The 19447-nt window shown below is 43.9% G+C and overlaps 1 protein-coding gene across 3 annotated transcripts in view; it reads right to left on the reverse strand.

Moving 5' to 3' along the window:
* SENP5 (SUMO specific peptidase 5) overlaps window positions 1-17057 on the reverse strand; it is a 32235-nt gene extending 15178 nt beyond the window's left edge. The window contains exons 1-4 of one of the 3 annotated variants that reach the window (XM_035133434.2): window positions 17011-17057; window positions 4506-6055; window positions 2586-2691; window positions 2296-2443 (exon numbers count right to left, since the gene is read on the reverse strand). In XM_035133434.2, coding sequence (XP_034989325.2) covers window positions 2296-2443; window positions 2586-2691; window positions 4506-6024 — 1773 coding nt within the window. In that variant the 5' untranslated portion in view covers window positions 6025-6055; window positions 17011-17057. Of the gene's footprint in view, window positions 1-2295; window positions 2444-2585; window positions 2692-4505; window positions 9142-16843; window positions 16913-17010 lie in introns of those variants that run through there. The other 2 variants (XM_035133431.2, XM_035133430.2) reach the window with 2 other exon arrangements.
* Window positions 17058-19447: the final 2390 nt, after the last annotated feature.

A 19447-nucleotide genomic window follows, 5' to 3' on the forward strand; every position in this document is an offset into this window, starting at 1 on the left:
TGTGTCAGATTTAAAACAAAGACTGCCCCGCATGGCAGCTCACTCCATCCTGCAAGAGGTGTGGTTTCTGCTCTTTAAAAAAAGATGCACATGTTCGTTTTGTACCAGTGTACTCCCAACATTTTTCCACCAAAAAAATAAGGGAAACATGGCTCTGTTCTCTATGGCAGAGGATGTCCTTTTTCCTCCAATTGCATTCACATGGACAATGTATTCAGGAATAAGTTTACAGTGCTGCTATGTCCTTCATTTATTTTATCTAAAGCATTTTTACTTTGCTTTTCAACCAAAAGGGCTCCCAGAGTGGCTTACATATGATTAGTTCAAACTTACTTACAGGCTCACAATCTAAATTGCACAACACAAAAGCAGCCTGGGGGGGAGGAGGGAAGACCAACAAATAAAAGCAAACCCACACACCAATTCTTAAAGTAAGGAATGACCAGATATAATATGCACAGCTTTACCTCTATGAAGCTCAGAGAGCCAGACTTGAGCAAACTGTGAGCTAACTAAGTCAGGTAGCTCACCTGAAGATTAACCTATTTGTATGTATCCAAGGAGATTAAGGGGCAATTTTTGACCTGCAGTTACACCCTGGCATTGAGGGAAATGACTCTGTGAGTGTATTGTAGCAGATTTGACACATGCAGAGTTAGAAACTCAAATATATAAGCTAGGCCTCCTTAAACCAGGATTACAGTTGCAAAAAAAGAATGCCCGGTTGCCATTTTTGGGCCAGACAGCTCAAAAGTCGTATTTTTCAATACAAGTTTTTGGTTTCTGAAAGTCATTCTGATTATGCAGATGAAATATAATGGATAAAATTTTACAGGATGTGTTGCTAGTGTGTGAAAACAGTCAAGATCCAAGGATCCCCAGGCATGCACCTCCAGATGGTGGAGACGTCAGGCAGCATCCTGGCACCTTCACTTGGTCACAAGTGGCCAATAGCCAGGTGCAAAGTGCGTCTGGCACATTTCAAAGGCTAGACACATTACTTACTGGCTTGATATGCAGCAGATGGGCAGAGTCCTTTGTGGAGCAGAAATTCTCTTCTCAATCCAGAAAGAGGCTACTATTTTACATTGTATACAGATTTCCACAAATATGCAAAAGCATTTGGTATAACAGGAATCTAGACCTGACCACACAATATAGGATCTAAGGGTGTAAATATTTTCCCCCCTAGACCGGCAGACAGAGCCAGTTCCATGCTCACATATTGTCTTAAAGAATTTTCAAATCTCATTTTTAGGCAGCGATGCGAATCACCATTGAATGTAGCAGAAGGAAGGAATGTATGAGAAGGAAGCTGTCATGGTTATTTGCTTTACAATTTTGTCTTATTCAACTGTTGCAGTCAACCATCTTTGCAAGCTTCATTTTCTCATTCCGCTAAGAAAGAATGCAAATTTTGAAGGATGCACTAATCCTAGCCTGGATTACATGTTTCAAACCTAGCATTCCAATTCTAATTAGACAGTCTAGTCCTGTACAAATTAAGCCACTTACTTACACCATAGCAATCTAACAAATTTGAACCCAGAACCAGATTAAGGGGGCAATTCTATAACAAGGTCTACTAGGATGAACTCCAACGAAGCTGAGTGGTTATCCTGTCTTAACTTCCTCATACTCAACTCAGAGAGCCATTGGCTTATCTCCCCCACGGAAGGGCATTCCATAATATAGGAGCAACAAGTCATGAGGTCAACTAATGCACACATGACAGTGGCCAAGCCAACCCTGTTCAGGAAAGGGGTTATTGGTATACCAATGTAAGCTGTAAGCTCCTCACTGGAGAGATCACCTGAACCTCAGGTGACAAATATGGACCTAGGAACACCCCTGAATATATGCACACACACAAACATGCACCAATCAATTATATTAGTTGTGACTTGAGTGGTTCCTTCCCTGCCAAATCACACACCCTTCCAGCAGTATGCCAACCGGGTAGGAGAGACTTTTGAATAAATGTGTTTAAATAAAAGTTTTTTGAAAAAAGAAAAAGATGACATTGGATAGGCGTTTTATCAGACGTTACTGAAAATCAGGGAATTCTCGCGTTGCAGAGGACTCTACTGGATAACCCTTGCCTTTTCGAAGCTCTAGAACTCATTTCCCACAATAAGGCCAAGATCCATGAAGACAGGATAGAAGACGGTTAATGTTTTGCAACCTGCACCAAAGAAAACCCAACATCCCTTCAACCTGGAAGCAAGGCAACAGTACCACGAAGGTGTGACCGAAAGCACCATTTTAAGCAGCAGAACCTGCAATTGCTCTCACCTGGTCGTTTAGCCAGTTCTGACCATCCAACGTTGTCAAATCATCCATATCCAGCATGTGCTTGTTATAGAAGACCCGGAAATTGCAAGTGGAAGATTTGGGATGCCTCGTCTGATACTTCATGATTTCCTTGGTGATGAATGGCTTTCTGGAACAGGCAGCCGAGAAAGAGATAAGACAATGCGAAGTTATCCCAGCACATTTGACATGCAGCTGTGCATAGCCATAGGGAGCCAGTGGAATCTGGAATGTGAATCAGCAGAGCTAAGAATTATGAGAGAGCTACTAACCTATAGGAGAAGTCTTCATTAAAGACTTCCTTTAATCTTCCCATAACATCCTTTTCACAGAGTGGAATTAGACTGCCGTATTTCTTCATTACATCATCTAGGAATCCTTATAAATAGAGAGAGGGGTTTTTTTGAAGAAGAAAAAGTATGCATAGGAGCAGCAGTTGCATAGGAATCAGATGACTTATTTCTATGGTTGAGTTTCTATAACCCATTTTCAAGTCAGAATGGGAACAGTACAAAATTCACGTACAAGGTTGACAATGACACAATGACAAGTCCCAGACTTGGACCCCTGTTCAAATGAGCCTGGACATACACTTTGTGCAGAGCCACAGTGTCTCTGTAGGACTGTGAGGGAGAGAATGCGCTCATGAAGGGCTTAACACCCACCCTAGTCCCTCCTAGAGAGCAAGAAGCATAAAATGGTTTCTAGGGCTTCCCTAAAATAAACCTGATAAGCAGAATACTTGTGATCCTAAATCCAACCCAAAAGAGAAGCATGCTACAATCTCTGCCCAGATATGGGGCTTCCTGCAGTCTAAGTGAAACGAATTTGCCGGGGGGGGGGGGTCCACACTGCTGTAGTGCTTAATTACTTGCACCTTTCTAGGCAGATGAAAGAGTTTCCAATCAGCACATCATCAATTTACATGGCTTGGGAGAAGAGATACCTACCCCTAACATCTGGATGAAATTGCGGTTCTGTTCACATACCGTTATGCTGAGGCAGACATGGACAAAAAATAAATGTGGAATACACAGCCCTTTAGATGACAGCAATCAGACTGCGTTTCTCGAAACTTAACATCTTAAATTTTGAAAGACCAGTTGGGGATAATTGCAGGGAGGGGAAAAAGCCTACAGAAGCGCAAAAATGAACCTTCCAGCGTCTGAATGCAGAACAGGTGTATACTGGCCCTGACTGCAGTCAACCCAAATCAATTAGATGTTCAGAGAAGAGAGTCATGGGAATGCAGACCAAATCAGTTTCAAAATTGTGGGCACCCTCTACTTACACTGTGACAAGGAAAAATATTTTTAAACCCATTGTACACGCCAAGTAACCACCGACACCATGGAACATTTCTAGCAGGAATTGCTACAAGCCAAGGACTCGATCACCCCTGCATTCCAGAATGGAATTGGCCTGCGCCAGATGGATACCACTTAGGACACACCAACAGCCCAATCTACACTGGGCTGCCAAGAGGTGAGTACAGGGAATATGGATCTACTGAGCTCACAGTCAGCAAGTAGCTTCACTCCTTTCATTACCCATCTCATTAAGCACCCAGATTCTTATTTCAATATGGAAGAAGGGCAACTCTAGCATGTATTGAGATTAAGCCTCCAGTCCGGGTTCTCCTAAGTATCTGGGGCCACAAGAAGCAGACAAAGCGTTCTGAAGAGTGAAACTGCCTCTTGATTTTGGCTCCAACCCCCAATTGCGCCAGTCTCAATTTCGTCCCATAACAAGCCCAACAAATGAAACGCCACCACCGATGCACTGTGATTGCAACCCACTGGTTTATCATGCAACTGCACTATCAAAGGGCAGGTCTGTACGATCTGTAGCCCATCAAGCTTAAAACAGCCCAGCAGCCATTACTAAGGTCCATCGGGTACTAAGACTGCGGCTCTTGCAATCCCAGGCAGGCAAGCAAAAGCCAGAGCTTCGCTGCATTCCTGCAAAAGCCACAGTACTGTATGTGGCTTGGAGGATCACAAGAATGACAAGGACAGGCCAGCTGAACTGCTCTGTGTGCAACATCCTAGTCTCAAACCCACAATAAATATAGCAAGAAGTACAACAGTGCATAAAATGTCATTACAGAATAATCTGCAGGGACAGCACCCAGATTCATAGCATAAATAAACAAAACCAGCAATAAACATTAAGAGAGTGTTGGTATATACCACAAAGCCACACAGCCAACTGCTCGTCACTGACGCAAGAAGCTCTCTGGCTGCTTCTTTTCCCACTCTTTTGGGTCCCTGATTTCTGTCCTGTGCTTCCTCTCAGAGGCTCATCATGAGGGCTTTTACAGTACGGGTGATCTAAGAGCTCTGCGCCAAATACGTCCATGCTTATGGGCCCTTCCACCTCCATCTGACCACTGTCCTCATTTTGCGGCAGCTCCACGGAAACAAGCCCATTAGCAAAACCGTCGTTTGTGCCCAAATCCGCCCTGGAGGGCCCCAGCACTGTCTCGCCGGCACCCGTAAACTGATTCGTTCCTCCATCTCCTGGACCTAAAACCGAGATTTCTTTCTCCGTCACAGAGACGAAACTATCAGGGCAGCTGTCCAGTGCGGGTGCCTTCTGCGTTTCCTCCTTGTGCGCAGGCTGTGCTCCACATGCCGCTGCTGCTCCATGCAACTCCGGCATGCAGGGCTCAGCGATGCCATTTTGGTCTCTGGGCGCAAGTTCCTTGTAATGGAGCTCCCTGCACGGCAAGCATGCGCCCTGGGTGAGGCAGGCGTCGGGCAGGTGTGTTCGACTCTCCTCAATCAATGGTCCTGGCATATGACTGTTCATATCTGACAAGCTGAGCAGGTTCCAGGGAGATTTACTTTTCAGTTTCCAAGAGGGAAGCGAGGCCCCAGAACCACCCGCAGAGACTCCTCGGCGGAGGTCCTCTTGCCAATCTCTGCTTACTTTCTCCACCCAGCTCGGCCTCCTTATGCTCAACTTGCACGTCTTGCCTCTCCAAAACCTGGGACGAGATTTTGCGATTCTAATCCGAAACTTGACCACAGAAGGTTTCTTATACATCATAAATAGAGATCTGTTTTTTAAAGTACACCTTTTAAATCTATGCCTCCTCCTAATAGTCAGGAGGTCACAAGTTCCATTTTGCTCTAGGCCTTGGCAGCAGCGCTTCCTTCTGGAGTTGTTCAGAACCTCAACGCCACTGTTTCCACTGTTATTGCTCTCGCCCACCTTCCGAGCAAGACCATCCTCTTTTACCAGGAAGGTAGTATTGCTGGTCTCGGTGCTGTACTGCTTGCTCTGAGAAGGCTTTGAGTCAGCTGTTAAACTGCAAAATTCATTCAGAAGTTCTTCGCTCTGAAAGGATGTGCCACCCAGCTCCTCTGCCACTGTAACAGGTCCTCCACTTTTGCACCAAGGAAAAAGACTTCTGTGTATGTTTTGTGGGGAGGTGCAGTTTTCAAAGGGTACAACTTGCTGGGGGTTTGCATTTAGGAACACTTTGGGAGCCCACTTCCTCTGGAGCCAAAGAACCTTGCTTCTGTAGGGCTTAGTTTGTTTCAGGCTCACAGATGTCCAAGTGCCTCGCCTCCCTCCTTTAAGTAGAGAAAGACGGTTCCTTTGGAAGCAGTATTGCTTCAGCCCCCAAAATCCCACTGTCCATTTTCGATAACCAGCCAGCAACCGACTTCTCCGCTGTATTTTTCTCCTATGCTCTTTCATTTTTCTGCTGCATTATGATCTCGAAGTGCAGCTGCAACAGCAAAGGAAACACAAGAAAGAAACAAGTTACACCACATAAAACTTAAAAAGTTCCATCATTCAAAGCCCTCCAGCAACACAACTGTTCAGAACCCGTTTTTTGCATGCAGCAAGGTAAGTTTCCTAAGAGACTGCAGAGACATACCAGGGACTATGGCTTCTTTCCTGATCGTTAAAAACTTGCTGTCTGATTGGACCAGAGGCAACCACACCCTTGCCCATTGGTGCAATGCAGAAGAACTCAAGATCTCTCCTGCTTACTGATCTGTGTTAAAGATGTCCATTTCGCCCTAGCTACACTTGACATGGTTCAAATTTTGACTTCCGCCCCAATTTGTTGAGCCACTCCTTATTCTTTCAGTCCCTGATGTGCCCCAAATTCTGCATGTGTATTTGCATCCCTTGCTCACTGGAAGGACAGATCCTGAACCTGAGGCTCCAATACTTTGGCCACCTCATGAGAAGAGAAGACTCCCTGGAAAAGACCCTGATGTTGGGAAAGATTGAGGGCACTAGGAGAAGGGGACGACAGAGGACGAGATGGTTGGACAGTGTTCTCGAAGCTACGAACATGAGTCTGACCAAACTGCGGGAGGCAGTGGAAGACAGGAGTGCCTGGCGTGCTCTGGTCCATGGGGTCACGAAGAGTCGGACACGACTAAACGACAACAACATTTGCATCCCTTTGCAAACCAGATGTTTATTGTGCTGCCAGGAAGGAAAGAGGTTATGGGAATATTTGAGAAAGGCATGTTGGGAAATAAGCTACTTTTCCTTTAAAATCTGGTGGGAGAGCAGTGGCTAGCAATACAAGACAGTTTCTTATCCCAGGCGCAGATGTCCTCAAAATACCACTAAGCTCAGGGTCATGGCCCTATCTGCAATATGGCAGCAATGCTAGCCTACCTTGCAGGGTTACTGAGAAATTGTTTGTGAAGTGTTTCTAACACTTGAGGCATTATTCCAGCCTTCCCCATCTGGAGGGAACAACTTCCATCAGACTGAGCCAGCACAACTGGGAGCTGTGATCCAAACCTTCTAGAGAGTACCAGGTTGTGAAAGGCAACACCATACAAATAATTATTATGTAGTGTATAACCTCACCCATAGCCAGTTTGAACAGTCTTATTTTTTCAGCAGTGAAAAATTACACAGTGTTGCAGGCTATTTGTAACTGGTTTTATTATTATTATTTTTAAAAAGAGAAGACAACCCATGTATGCTAATCATAATTAGAAAGCAGTCAGAAAAAAGAACAGAAATTGTCATGTGTGTTGGACATGGCAATTTTCAAAGAAAAAGGGGGGAGAGAGACCTTAATGACAGGACATGGGATTGTGTTGGATCCCATTTTTGTTTTTTTAATTAAACTATGCAGGTGGTTCGGAAAAGAGCTAACAAATAAACAAAATTAGGAAGCATTAACTACAGAGCAAAGGGGCTAGATTGAAAGTTACATTCTGCCTAAATAGCCCAATTAAAATTAAAATGTGCTCTTGAAAAGAATTGGATTTCTGTTATTCTTTTCAGGTAATTAATTTGTATATTTAAAGAAGATTTATAAGAATTATTGTATTTAGATTAGTTATTAGTGCATAGGTTTAGCTACTGAGTTGATTTATTGAAGAACTGTATTTAGAATTTGCAGATATAAACTTTACGCAATCTTTTTTTAAAAAAAATCACTACTTGTTTAGTCGTGTCCAACTCTTCATGACCCCATGGACCATAGCACGCCAGGCACTCCTGTCTTCCACTGCCTCCCGCAGCTTGGTCAAACCCATGTTCATAGCTTCGAGAACACTGTCCAACCGGCGCTGAATAGGATTTTTCCAGCCTTGCTAACAATGTGTATTTGCAGTTTTATAGTGTTTTTTTTTCACTATATTTGCAGTTTTATAGTGGAAAAGTCACCATAAAACTGCAAAAACAAGCAAGGCTGGGAAAATCCCATTTAGTGACTTCAGTTTACTTTGCTCCTTAATTTGAGCCTTATTTGTGTGTTCTGATACCCCCGCAACATTAGATCTGTGCAAGGGAGAGTGCGGACCAACAAGCAGCTCTGCCTCACCTTGCAGTCCTTGTCTCCCTTCATATATTGGAGGCAAACGTCTGCAAAAGGGAGCAAACAGGTAGGGTCACCTGTGAAATTTGGAACTCCTGAAAGATCAGGCTTCCAAGTTGCACAGGGAGCCTGGGCAAGGAGAAATGACTCTTCACTTCAGGGCAAAGTGACAGGGTGCAGTTAGAACACTCACTCCAATTCCCCTTCATCACATGAGGAATCAGGATGCATAAAGGGCTCTATAACATCCTGGAAAAGACCCCCCCCCCAAACATGCAAACACCTGGACAAGTACTGTGCTTCCGAGAACTATGAACTATGTCCACCATAAGGGAGACAAAAGCAGAACTAGACGTTCTGCCAGGAAGTAGATAGTAGTTTGATGTGACAGTGGAAACTTAAGCCCTTCACTGTGACCCAAATTGTTCATTCTTGGCCTCTTTATTTTACCTTGGCTTTATACTGCCAGCGTCTTTTACAGACATTTCCTTCAAGTCTCCATCAGTACAACCCCCCTGCCATGGTGATGTGTAATGCAAGAGCATGAACAATGAAAGCTTCTTCTGTTACAGTTAGACACAGGAGCAATCGGCAACCAGTACACTTCTTGAGAAGAAGTGTATGTTGATTGGTGCATAACTCAATACAACAAAAGTCAGAACAAAGGCGAAGGAAGGAAATAAGGGGGAGATAAGGGAAAAGCAAGGGAGGGAAGCTTAACAGCCTACAGGAAGCATGAGAGTCATACTTTCAGGAACTGTCAATGCCTGCTTGCTGAAGAGGTTTGATTGGAAGGAAGGCAGGTGGCTCGCTCAATTGAAATGGCGAAAAAGTAATCCTTTAAGCATCTCTGAAGTGAGATGAAAAGTACATTTGGAGGGTACCCAGTGCTTTCCAAAATGTGCAGCTGCTGATGAAAGTGCAAGAGAGGATCAAAAATAGCTTCTGTTGCACACTTGAGAGCAAGAGGAAGGAAGGAAGGAAGGAAGGAAGGAAGGAAGGAAGGAAGGAAGGAAGGAAGGAAGGAAGGAAGGAAGGAAGGAAGGAAGGAAGGAAGCCAAGGGCAAAGGCAGTGGTGCTCAGCAGCCCACATAACCTTCTCAATACACAAGAAGCAACTTATTGCCTCTCAGCTAGATATATTTTCCCAGGCTCAAATAAGCTACCTTTCAAGGTTGCCATGCTATGAAACTTAATGTGATCCATCACTTGCCATGTGCTCTTAAAAATCAGTGCAGCTAGGGCTTCTCTTCAGGAGTCAGTGTGGCAAAAGTAGGAGCGTTAGATGTCAGAATATAAGAGCCATGCTGGATCAGACCAGACACCTGCCTAGTTCAGCATCCCACTTCCCACAGTGAGAAACCAAAAGCATATGGGAAGCATATGGTAAGACCAAAAGTAGAACATTGATAAAACTGCCTTCTTCAATTACCCCACCGCCCTGCTCACAGTTGTGAAGAATATTATTACGTTATGAATGGTCCGTGCCACCATTAAGAAAAAGAGGTAGGAATAGGCCAGTATATATATGTGGACTGTCCCTGGATTAAGTGACTTTTCTTCTTTAAGTTCTCTGGAAGACCTGAGTTCAAATCCCCACTCAAGTCATGAAGTTCACTGAGTGTTACTATCCTATATATGCCTAAACTTAAGTCCCACTTTGCTCTCTGCATAACCTGTTTTGCTATGGCTGGTTACAACCCTCCAAATACCACTAATTGCAAAAGGAGCCAATTACCAGTAAATTCTTTACAAAAAATAAATAGAGAGTACTGCCACATTTGTGGCGGGGGGGGGGGGGGGAAACCAACTAGCCATTCTGTTTTTGCACCCATAACCCAGGTTCCAGGAGCCATGTGGTGAACAGCTTTTCCACCCCAGTTTCTAACTGCCTGTCTGGTTGCTTTTAGATTCTCAACTTCCATCAGGTCCAGCCAGTATAGCCAATGGCCATGAACAATAGGCATTGGGGGTCGAACAATATCTGGAAAACGACATTGGTTTGTCTAACTCTGCTTAGGGGGTGGGAGAAAAGTTCTGAGTATGCGCATACTATTAACATTAAAATGGCTTGCTGCTGCTCTTTTTCCCCCATTCCCATGCCAGTATCAAAAACCACAACAAAGCATGAAGATAGCAGCACAAACAGAACAGAAAGTTCAACTCATTAGCCTCTGTTTTCACTGCTCAGACAACAGTGAGCAGCAGAAATTCTTATGCATGGAAAGTTCTGCACATTCAAAGAGGCTGTTGAAGCCTTCCTAGATAGAGTTTTGCCCACACTTTTTTTTGAAGCTTTCTAGACAATAAAAGCTTCAATATACTTTCCACAGAAGGGCAAAGCATCAGGAGTTCTAGCTGACACACCATGAACTGCACAAAATCAATTCATTTTACACATTTAAAAGTTAAAACTATATCACACCAGTGATTGTTTTTAGGAGACTTTTGTATGTGCTGCACAGGACATTTTTGCAAACGAGACATTTTATTCTAGTACCAACATTTAAGGGCTGACCGCATCATTGACAAGAAGTAACAAAGGCAAACTCCAAAAGCAGAAGTGGACAACTTACTCAGTGCCAGGGGGCAAACTGGAAAGATGTGACTACGGTAGAAAACAGTTGCTAATGAGCGGTTTTTGCTACTTTAAGTAGTTTAATCAGCATGAAAATGAGAAAGGATTGAAACAAGTATATGTGCAGCAGAACTTATTTGGACCTCTTTTAACCAAACTTTGCATGATTCTTCCCAAGATCAATGGGTAGGTTTTCATCCATGCTCTGATATATTTGGACACCATTTTGAATAATGATGGTTAATGTAAACTAAACCTTTCAAAACTGCACTGATTTTTGGGGTGTGTGTGTGTGTATTATAATTCCCATGCAACGCTTGGCACAAATAAGACCGCTAGTACAAAACTGACTGAAAAAATATTATTTCTGACCGGCACAGCAGGTGGGCATTTTTTTCATCCTTCCTTAACCATTGCCATGGGGAAATCCCAATTCAATCCAAAAACAATTAAAATGGATTTAAATACTAAAACATATTCAAGTATGTAACACTGCACACCGAGGAGGGGCGCTGCATGATATTATCCCACCCTAAATAACTGAAGACTCCTCATACTATTTTGTTATTTTGTTCACTGCCTTAACTACATCAGCAAGAGAATTTCTGCAGATCCTCATGGTATTTGCAGTGAACTTACTTTGCAAAACTGGTAGTGCACTTCTTGCTGAATCAATCTCTGCTGGTGAAGCACTATGCACTCTTGTCATTCTGCACCAAGCTCTCAACACTAAAAGTTATTTTATACTTTATATTTAAAAAAATTCGAAAAAAGATTTGTTTACTCAAATATACAATATGCTTGGGTGCTGCATTCAAGGATGCTCAATAGAAGCCACTATCTCCATTCTCCCAATCTGTTCCTTCTCCTCCTCAGTTTCACACACCTTTCTCCTGTACCTTGAACAGTATGATCATCAAAGTTCTAAACTGCTGAAGATCTAGTTACTCACACGTAAATAGTTTCATTTTGCCAGGCCCTTTCAGCAGCCTTTATGGTGTAAACTAGGCACATCCCTGAAGTCAGGTGAATATGACTTGTAAATTACATGTTAGGCCTAAGATTATGGGGTCAGGAAGAACAACTTGCATCAGCTTCGTCTCCTTCCCACCTGCATCACCTCCACCACAGATGCACTGTCATGTAGTTCATCTCTGCACATGAACTTGAAAGGCGTTAAGTTCTCATATCAACACCGATAATGGTCTGCAAAACAACTTTATAACTCTCGTCCTTTAGATTTTTCAAATAAGAAACTATGAGGCCTGTAAAAGGAGGGAAATACAGAAAAGCAGAGCCAAGACTGTCCAAACACCTTAAAACTAGCAAGATCCTAAATCTTGTTCTTCCCTCCTCCAATAAACTGTATAAATTGGCCTAGGGCATCCTGGAATGCAGGGTCTCTATATGTCTCATTCCTTTCCAGCCCAAGTCACTCAATTGATTTTCTGTACTTCCCATACATCCCAATCCTATACAAATTTACTCAGAAGAACCCACTCCTCCATTTCAGAAAAATTTATTTCCAAGAATGCACAGAACTTCAGGTCACTTGAAAAGAAGTAGCACTCCATTACTGATGCCATTATTATTTCTGCATATCTTGCAAACGTTGCTTTAAAACTCCCTGTTCTCACTAGTTTAATCAAGAATTGTTTAAAACTCACAGGCTTTCTGTGACATATCAAAGCACATATGAATTATAATACATGCTTCACAAATTTAAGAATGCTTATAAGTACTTCAAGGTCCAACCTGCAGAAACAGTAACTGAAGTTACTTCTTCATAATATTTGTTATTTTTGTTATTGTTTTAAAAGATCTCTGATCTGCATAGACCTCAATGGTAACCCATAAAGAGGTTAAAATACTGTACAGAATATATATATATATATATATGTATGTGTGTGTGTGTGTGTGAGAGAGAGAGAGAGAGAGAGAGAGATATAGATGTGATATTATGGAAAGACCTCTGCTGGATGCCAAGGAGAGCCACTGCCAGTCAAGAGTAGACAATATTGGGCAACACGGACAAGTAGTCTGGCCAGGCATAGAACAGCTTGCACAAGCAAAGATTATGAAGCCAATTAAACACCTTGCATTGAGCAACAAAAGCTTTTAATGAATCAACAAGGATTTAGAGGTGTTCTAAGCCAAGTTAGAATTCCTCAATAGAAGCTACAAAAATAGGGCCTTTTTGGAATTATGTATTATGACACAAACAAGAGTTGAATATAAGCTACTTTAGCCAAATGTAGCAAGTGTTTCTCTCCAATTCTGAAGAAACTGTGACAGATATTATGTAGAATTTGCATTTTGCTTCAGTATGAATTAGGTTATAACTACTGAATTCACTACACTTTCTAGAATTCCACCAAAACTAAGGAACAAAGGGGTCACTGAGATTATGACTGTTGTTTTTATATTGCATATAATGCCAACAGATAATTGCTCCCTGCTCTGCTCATGTCTAAATACTTCTTGAAGGTATTAGTGTATATTCAATACAAACAGCATGCATATTTATAAGAACCCAGCTCCACCCATGACCAGGCTCTTTACCCTGGGAATGGTCAAAGAGACATTACCAAGTCACTTGTGGCACAATGGGGCACTGCATCTGGCTGTTAACCAGAAGGTTGGTGGTTTGAGCCCATGCACGGATAGCTGCAGGCAGGGTTCCTACATTGCAGGGGGCTGAACTAGATGACCCTTGGGGTCCTTTCCAACTCTACACAGAGTAAACTTCCGTTGATGCAAAGTCCAGATAAATGAGTTTGGACATAAGAAAAGCTGTGCTGGATTAGATCAAAGGTCCATGTATTCCAGCAGAGTGTTCGAAACTCCCATTGTTCTAGGCACATTTTACAACAGGGAATTTCATTAGTGTGAGCAGTTTCTGAGCTTTGGGCGCAGTTGTTGTTTAGTCGTTTAGTCGTGTCCGACTCTTCGTGACCCCATGGACCAGAGCACGCCAGGCACTCCTGTCTTGCACTGCCTCCCGCAGTTTGGTCAAACTCATGTTCGTAGCTTCGAGAACACTGTCCAACCATCTTGTCCTCTGTTGTCCCCTTCTCCTAGTGCCCTCAATCTTTCCCAACATCAGGGTCTTTTCCAAGGATTCTTCTCTTCTCATGAGGTGGCCAAAGTATTGGAGCCTCAGCTTCACGATCTGTCCTTCCAGGGAGCACTTAGGGCTGATTTCCTTCAGAATGGATAGGTTTGATCTTCTTGCAGTCCATGGGACTCTCAAGAGTCTCCTCCAGCACCATAATTCAAAAGCATCAATTCTTCGGCGATCAGCCTTCTTTATGGTCCAGCTCTCACTTCCATACATCACTACTTGGAAAACCATAGCTTTAACTATACGGACCTTTGTCGGCAAGGTGATGTCCCTGCTTTTTAAGATGCTGTCTAGGTTTGTCATTGCTTTTGGGCGCAGTACTGTGCCTAAAATTTCAGATTAAAACTGCAGTGGAAAGAGAGGAGGACCTTTTTCTGCCTCCTCACTTCCAGCTACTCTCTGAAGAAGAGACCCTCTTAAGAATATCAAGGGGGTGCTTAAGAATATCAAGGGGGTGAGCAGGGGAAGGACTAGACCATGTGGAAAATGAACATAATATTTGAGTAGCAGTTCGTTTTCAGCTTTGTATTCTTGTTACAAAAAAGCACACCTAGACATTCTATTGTTGCACCCTTAATCCAGGTTTAAGGTGCCGTTTAGCTCCTAGCTTTCATATCTCTGCTTCTAACACTGTTCTAGTATTCCATTCCCCAGGGAGCCACCTAGATGCCTCTAAGTCCACAAATAGGGCATGGAGGCAAGAGTCCTCTCACACTGCCACTCCGCAACAGGTGGTATTCAATGGCAGGGTGTCTCTGAATCTGGTGACTTCATACAGCCATCATAACCAGTAACAATACAATTTATGGAAAGTAAGGCTCTCCAATCCCCTTTAAAATAATCTAAACTAGCAATCACCACAGTAGCTCTTAACAGCCCAATTTCATAAAATTATGTGTAAAAAAATTCATTGTCTGTCCTGAACATCCTACTGATAACCTCAAGTACTAGTATTATGAGCTAGGGATAAAGGTATGGTTTCTAGCATTTCTTTGAATGAAAGCACACAAGAAGACATAAATGTTTGCAAGTATCTGAGGAAATACTCAGCTCTTTCCCTTACAGTGTGCATGAGCAAAACATCTCTGCCTTTGGTGAAACGATGCAGGAAAGCTTTTTCGCATATCTCATGCATAAAAAAAGAAAACCAGACTACAGTACAGGAATTCGGTCCCTCATCCCTTCATACACACCTTTACCCTATAAAACTATGAACCCTATAGTCTTTGCTGTGCACTATACAATACTTCATACCATGAATCTCCCTGCATGCTCATAGTACTCGCTCTCCTTCCCTTGCGAATCCTTTGACTTAGCATCTTAAGCCACATTCTCATCTATAAGCATGTCTGGGCACACGTAAGCATATTGCCTCATAGTCACCCCTCGTTTCATATTCATCTTTCCATCTTCCCTCATCTCAAACATAAATAAGTAGGTTGTCAACACTTGGGGGTAGTTATCTTTTTTTTATTATCTATATTATTATAGTCTCTTGAATGTCATATGTTTTGATGGGTAGTATATACAGTAAACATTATTTCCACATCTTTCCCTCTCACCATATGAATTAGTTCCTGCTGCCGCTCCGCATTAACTGTTCCCATTCTCTCTAATGAAGAGCCAGCAAAATCACAAAACATTTTTGTCCCCGGAGTAGCACTAAAGAAATACACCCCACTTGCTTAGCAACAACAAATTCCCAGACACATCTCAACAGCCCCCTTTCCCATGGGAAAACCTCAACTGCTTTGCAAGAAGAGAAGTGCTAGCAACCAAGACCAGTATTCAGGGATGATGGGAGTTGTAGTTCAACATCTGGGGGCCCGAATTTGAGAAAGGCTGCTCTTGAAGGATGACCTTGAAGCAAGGCACCCACCCTCTCTACTCTAGCCTGACCCCTCCCCAAGAAGGCCAATTCCCACATAAGAGCCCTTCTGGATCAGGCTAATGGTCCATCTAGCCCAGCATCCTGGTCTCCCAGCAGCCAACCTATGGGGAAGCCAGAAGACATCACACAGCTGCAGCAGCAACTCTCCCCATTTGCGACTCCCAGCAAATGTCATTCAGGGACATGCTGCCTCTGAAAGGGGAAGTAGAACACAGCCATGGTTGGCTAGTAGGCTTATCCAACCCCATCATGACTCTGCCTCATCGTCTTTTAAAGCCATGTTGGGGTCACCACTACCTCCCATGGAAGTGAATCCCAGGGTTAACTATGCCCCCGTGTGTGCAGAAGAGCTTTCTTTTATCTTCAGACTGGATAACCTCAGGTTCTATTATTATTATTAGTAGTAGTAGTAGTAGTAGCAATCTCAATTGGTAGAGCATGAGACACTTGGAATCAGAGAATCATAAAATAGTAAGAGTTGGACGTGACCCCGAGGGTCATCAAGTCCAACCCCTTGCCACGCAGGAATCTTTTACCCAACATGGGGCTCGAACCGACGACCCAAAGCCTCATGCTCTACTGATTGAGCTTATCCAGGCCCACGTTGGGCAAAAAGATAAGACTCCTGGCATTGCAGCGGGTTGGGCTGGATGGCCCTCGTGGTCCCTTCCAACGACAAACGTAATGACCCAAGGGCATGCGGTCAAAAGACAAAAGAAAGCCCTTCCACACGGGGGGGGGGGCACGGTGACGGAGGGAGAAAGGAAAGCTTCTCCGGCCATGCATAAAAACTTATCACGTCGTCATCCCTTCCCTGGCCCACCTTCTTTCCGAACTAAAAAGGGGGGAAGCCCCCCGCCCGCAAAAAAAACCCACCGTTATTATGAGCAAGGAATCGAAAGGTTTCCAACAGGAGGCCGCCGCCCCCCCCCCGTACCTCAGGTCAGGGGGGCTGACTAGGCCAGATAGCCTCTCTCCACCCTCAGGCACTACCCTTAGCACGGCCCCCTGCGAACCTCCTCGGCCACCCCACCTCTGAGAATATGGGGAGGGGGGCGTGAAGAGAAGGGGAAACAAAACACACGGACCCCGCCCCCCACCCGCCCCTTGAGCCGCCCGTACCTTTGTCGCTTGGCGCATCCCGGCCGCGAAAAGGGGCCTCTCCCCGCCCCCGCCAAACACCCGCCTCCCTCTCTCTTTCCGCCCCCCCCTCCTCCCAACTCCACGAGCGCGACGGCGACGGCAGCCGCTCGGCGACACCTCACGTGGGTCCGGTTCCCACAACCTACACGGCAGCGGCCGGCCCAGCGCCTCTATACGTCACTCTCCCGCGACGAGAGCTTCCGGATTGAGGGGCGGAGGTGGAGGAAGTGAGAGGGAGGGGAGGAGGAGCGCCTTCTTGCCGGTCCTGTTTGCGCATGCGTCCCGGGAAAGTGACAGAAGGGTAGGGCGGTAAGGGCTCCCACCATCTTTTAGTTCGGGAAAGGGAGGAGGAGTGCGCATGCGTTTGGGGGAAAGCAAGCGGGGAGGAAGGTTCGGCCGTTCTCATTGCGCGTGCGCGGTTGGTTTCTCGTTGCTAGGAGATGGGTGAGTTTCCACCCCACCCCCATATTTGCATATTAATTGCTGGGGGCGGAGGGACGATGATGGATTTAAAGATCAGTAAAGTATAACTTCTTAAAAGAAAAAACAAAGCAAAATAACCATTTAGAGATAAGCCCTTTATCTCTAGTCATTTAAAGATAATAATCATTAAATTAATCTCGACTAATTAGTCATTACTTTCGTGCTGATGGTGTGCATTTAATCTGACGATATTTTGCCACCTAATTTGTGTTTAAACTTTTTGTTAATTAGATTGCTCCGCGTCGCCTGGAGAACTGGATTAACGGGCAACTGCACATGCTAATGCACTAGGAGAAGGGGACGACAGAGGACAAGATGGTTGGACAGTGTTCTCGAAGCTACGAACATGAGTTTGACCAAACTACGGGAGGCAGTGCAAGACAGGAGTGCCTGGCGTGCTATGGTCCATGGGGTCACGAAGAGTCGGACACGACTAAACGACTAAACAACAACAAGCACATGCTAATAATTACTTGTATTATTATTATTATTATCTGGATATTATTAGAGTCTTAAGTGACTTAACATGCTGTTGCACTATGCTAGTGAAGGGTAGGCCAGTCAGCCATGGATGCTGCCTTCAGTCTACTCAGGAATTTATTATTATTATTATTATTATTATTATTATTGATAAGGGACCATTATGATATGCAATCCCCTAACTGCTGCCCGAGATTATACATTCCAGGAACAAGTTTGCACCTCTAAAGCAATTGAGGCCCTCGAAAGAAACTCTGAGTCCAAAAACATTCAGCCAGCACTGGAGAATAGAAGCTGGATCAGCTCCTTGTCTTGCAAAGAAATCAAAATGATGACGACAAAGGTTGGGAAGCAGCTGCACTTGCAGGGCAAAATCCGTTACAAGTTCCCTCCTGATTGGTGTACGAGGCAGTTTTTTTTTGATGATTGGCTTCTGCCAGGATGACCATTTCCCGTTAGGATTTTTTTCAGCATTCAGAAAAGCCGCCCTGCACAAGAAATAATAATAAGAGGAAAGTGCCCTTGTGGGAGGGAGCCCAGAAGTAGGGAGAGGGTTGAGACTTGCAGCCATGGCAGCAGATCCAGCGTCAGCTTGGAAGCCTGCCCCCTTTGCACCCCAAACAAAGCAGCTAGTGCTGCAGACTTGAAAGGTCGCCATCACAGAAGCTACAAGGGCACACTTTGAAAGAATGAACATTCTCTAAATGGTTTGTGTCTTGGGTTGGAATGTTGGAACAGGAGGAATTATGCTCCGGAAGATCCAAATGCAAACGTGCAAATAAAAAGTTGGCAGAGCTGGCCCAGGGCATGACAACCATTATTATTATTATTATTATTATTATTATTATTATTATTATTAATTTAATGCATTTCTATCCCACCTTTTTGCTTACTTGAAGGACCATCTTTTACCACGAGTCTGTTAATTTGCATTTCTTAGTGCAGAAAGTATTGATCTAATGTGTAGAGATTTTTCCTATTCTACTTAATTCAAGAGTGTTCTGGAAGCTTCTCTGTGTGAAAGAAACAAGCAGAAGGTTCGTGATGGTTGGGTTATACCAGGCATCCCCAAACTTCGGCCCTCCAGATGTTTTGGACTACAATTCCCATCTTCCCCAACCACTGGACCTGTTAGCTAGGGATCATGGGAGTTGTAGGCCAAAACATCTGGAGGGCCGCAGTTTGGGGATGCCTGGGTTATACCGTCAGAGAAGCTGAGTGCAGCTGGCTTAAACTGGTTTTGTTATCTCTTCTGTTAAGGTCATGCTGACTATCAAAGTAAGGCCAGAAGGTGCCTGGGTTTCACTTTTTCTATCTCTTTTCCTTCTGGTGTGGTGTTTTGTACCTAATATGTTTAGTGTTAAGGTTTAGACTTATTATAAGTTATTGTATGTTGAAGTGAAGTCTGCTGCAACTGGACTTCTTATGGAGAGTGCCAGTATTGGATCTGTGTCCATTATGCTCATTTGCTTTCAGTAGCAGTAAAGCTCTGCTGAATGAAATATTACGGTAATTGCCTCTGGTCTAATTTTTTGGGAATCCTGCAACGTGTTTAAGTTTTTACTCTGCTAAATATACGTTGGAATCTGCTCTGGATCAATATTGAGTAGAATTTCAGTG

Source organism: Zootoca vivipara, chromosome 5, assembly GCF_963506605.1.
Source record: "Zootoca vivipara chromosome 5, rZooViv1.1, whole genome shotgun sequence".
In the NCBI taxonomy this organism is placed as follows: domain Eukaryota; kingdom Metazoa; phylum Chordata; class Lepidosauria; order Squamata; family Lacertidae; genus Zootoca; species Zootoca vivipara.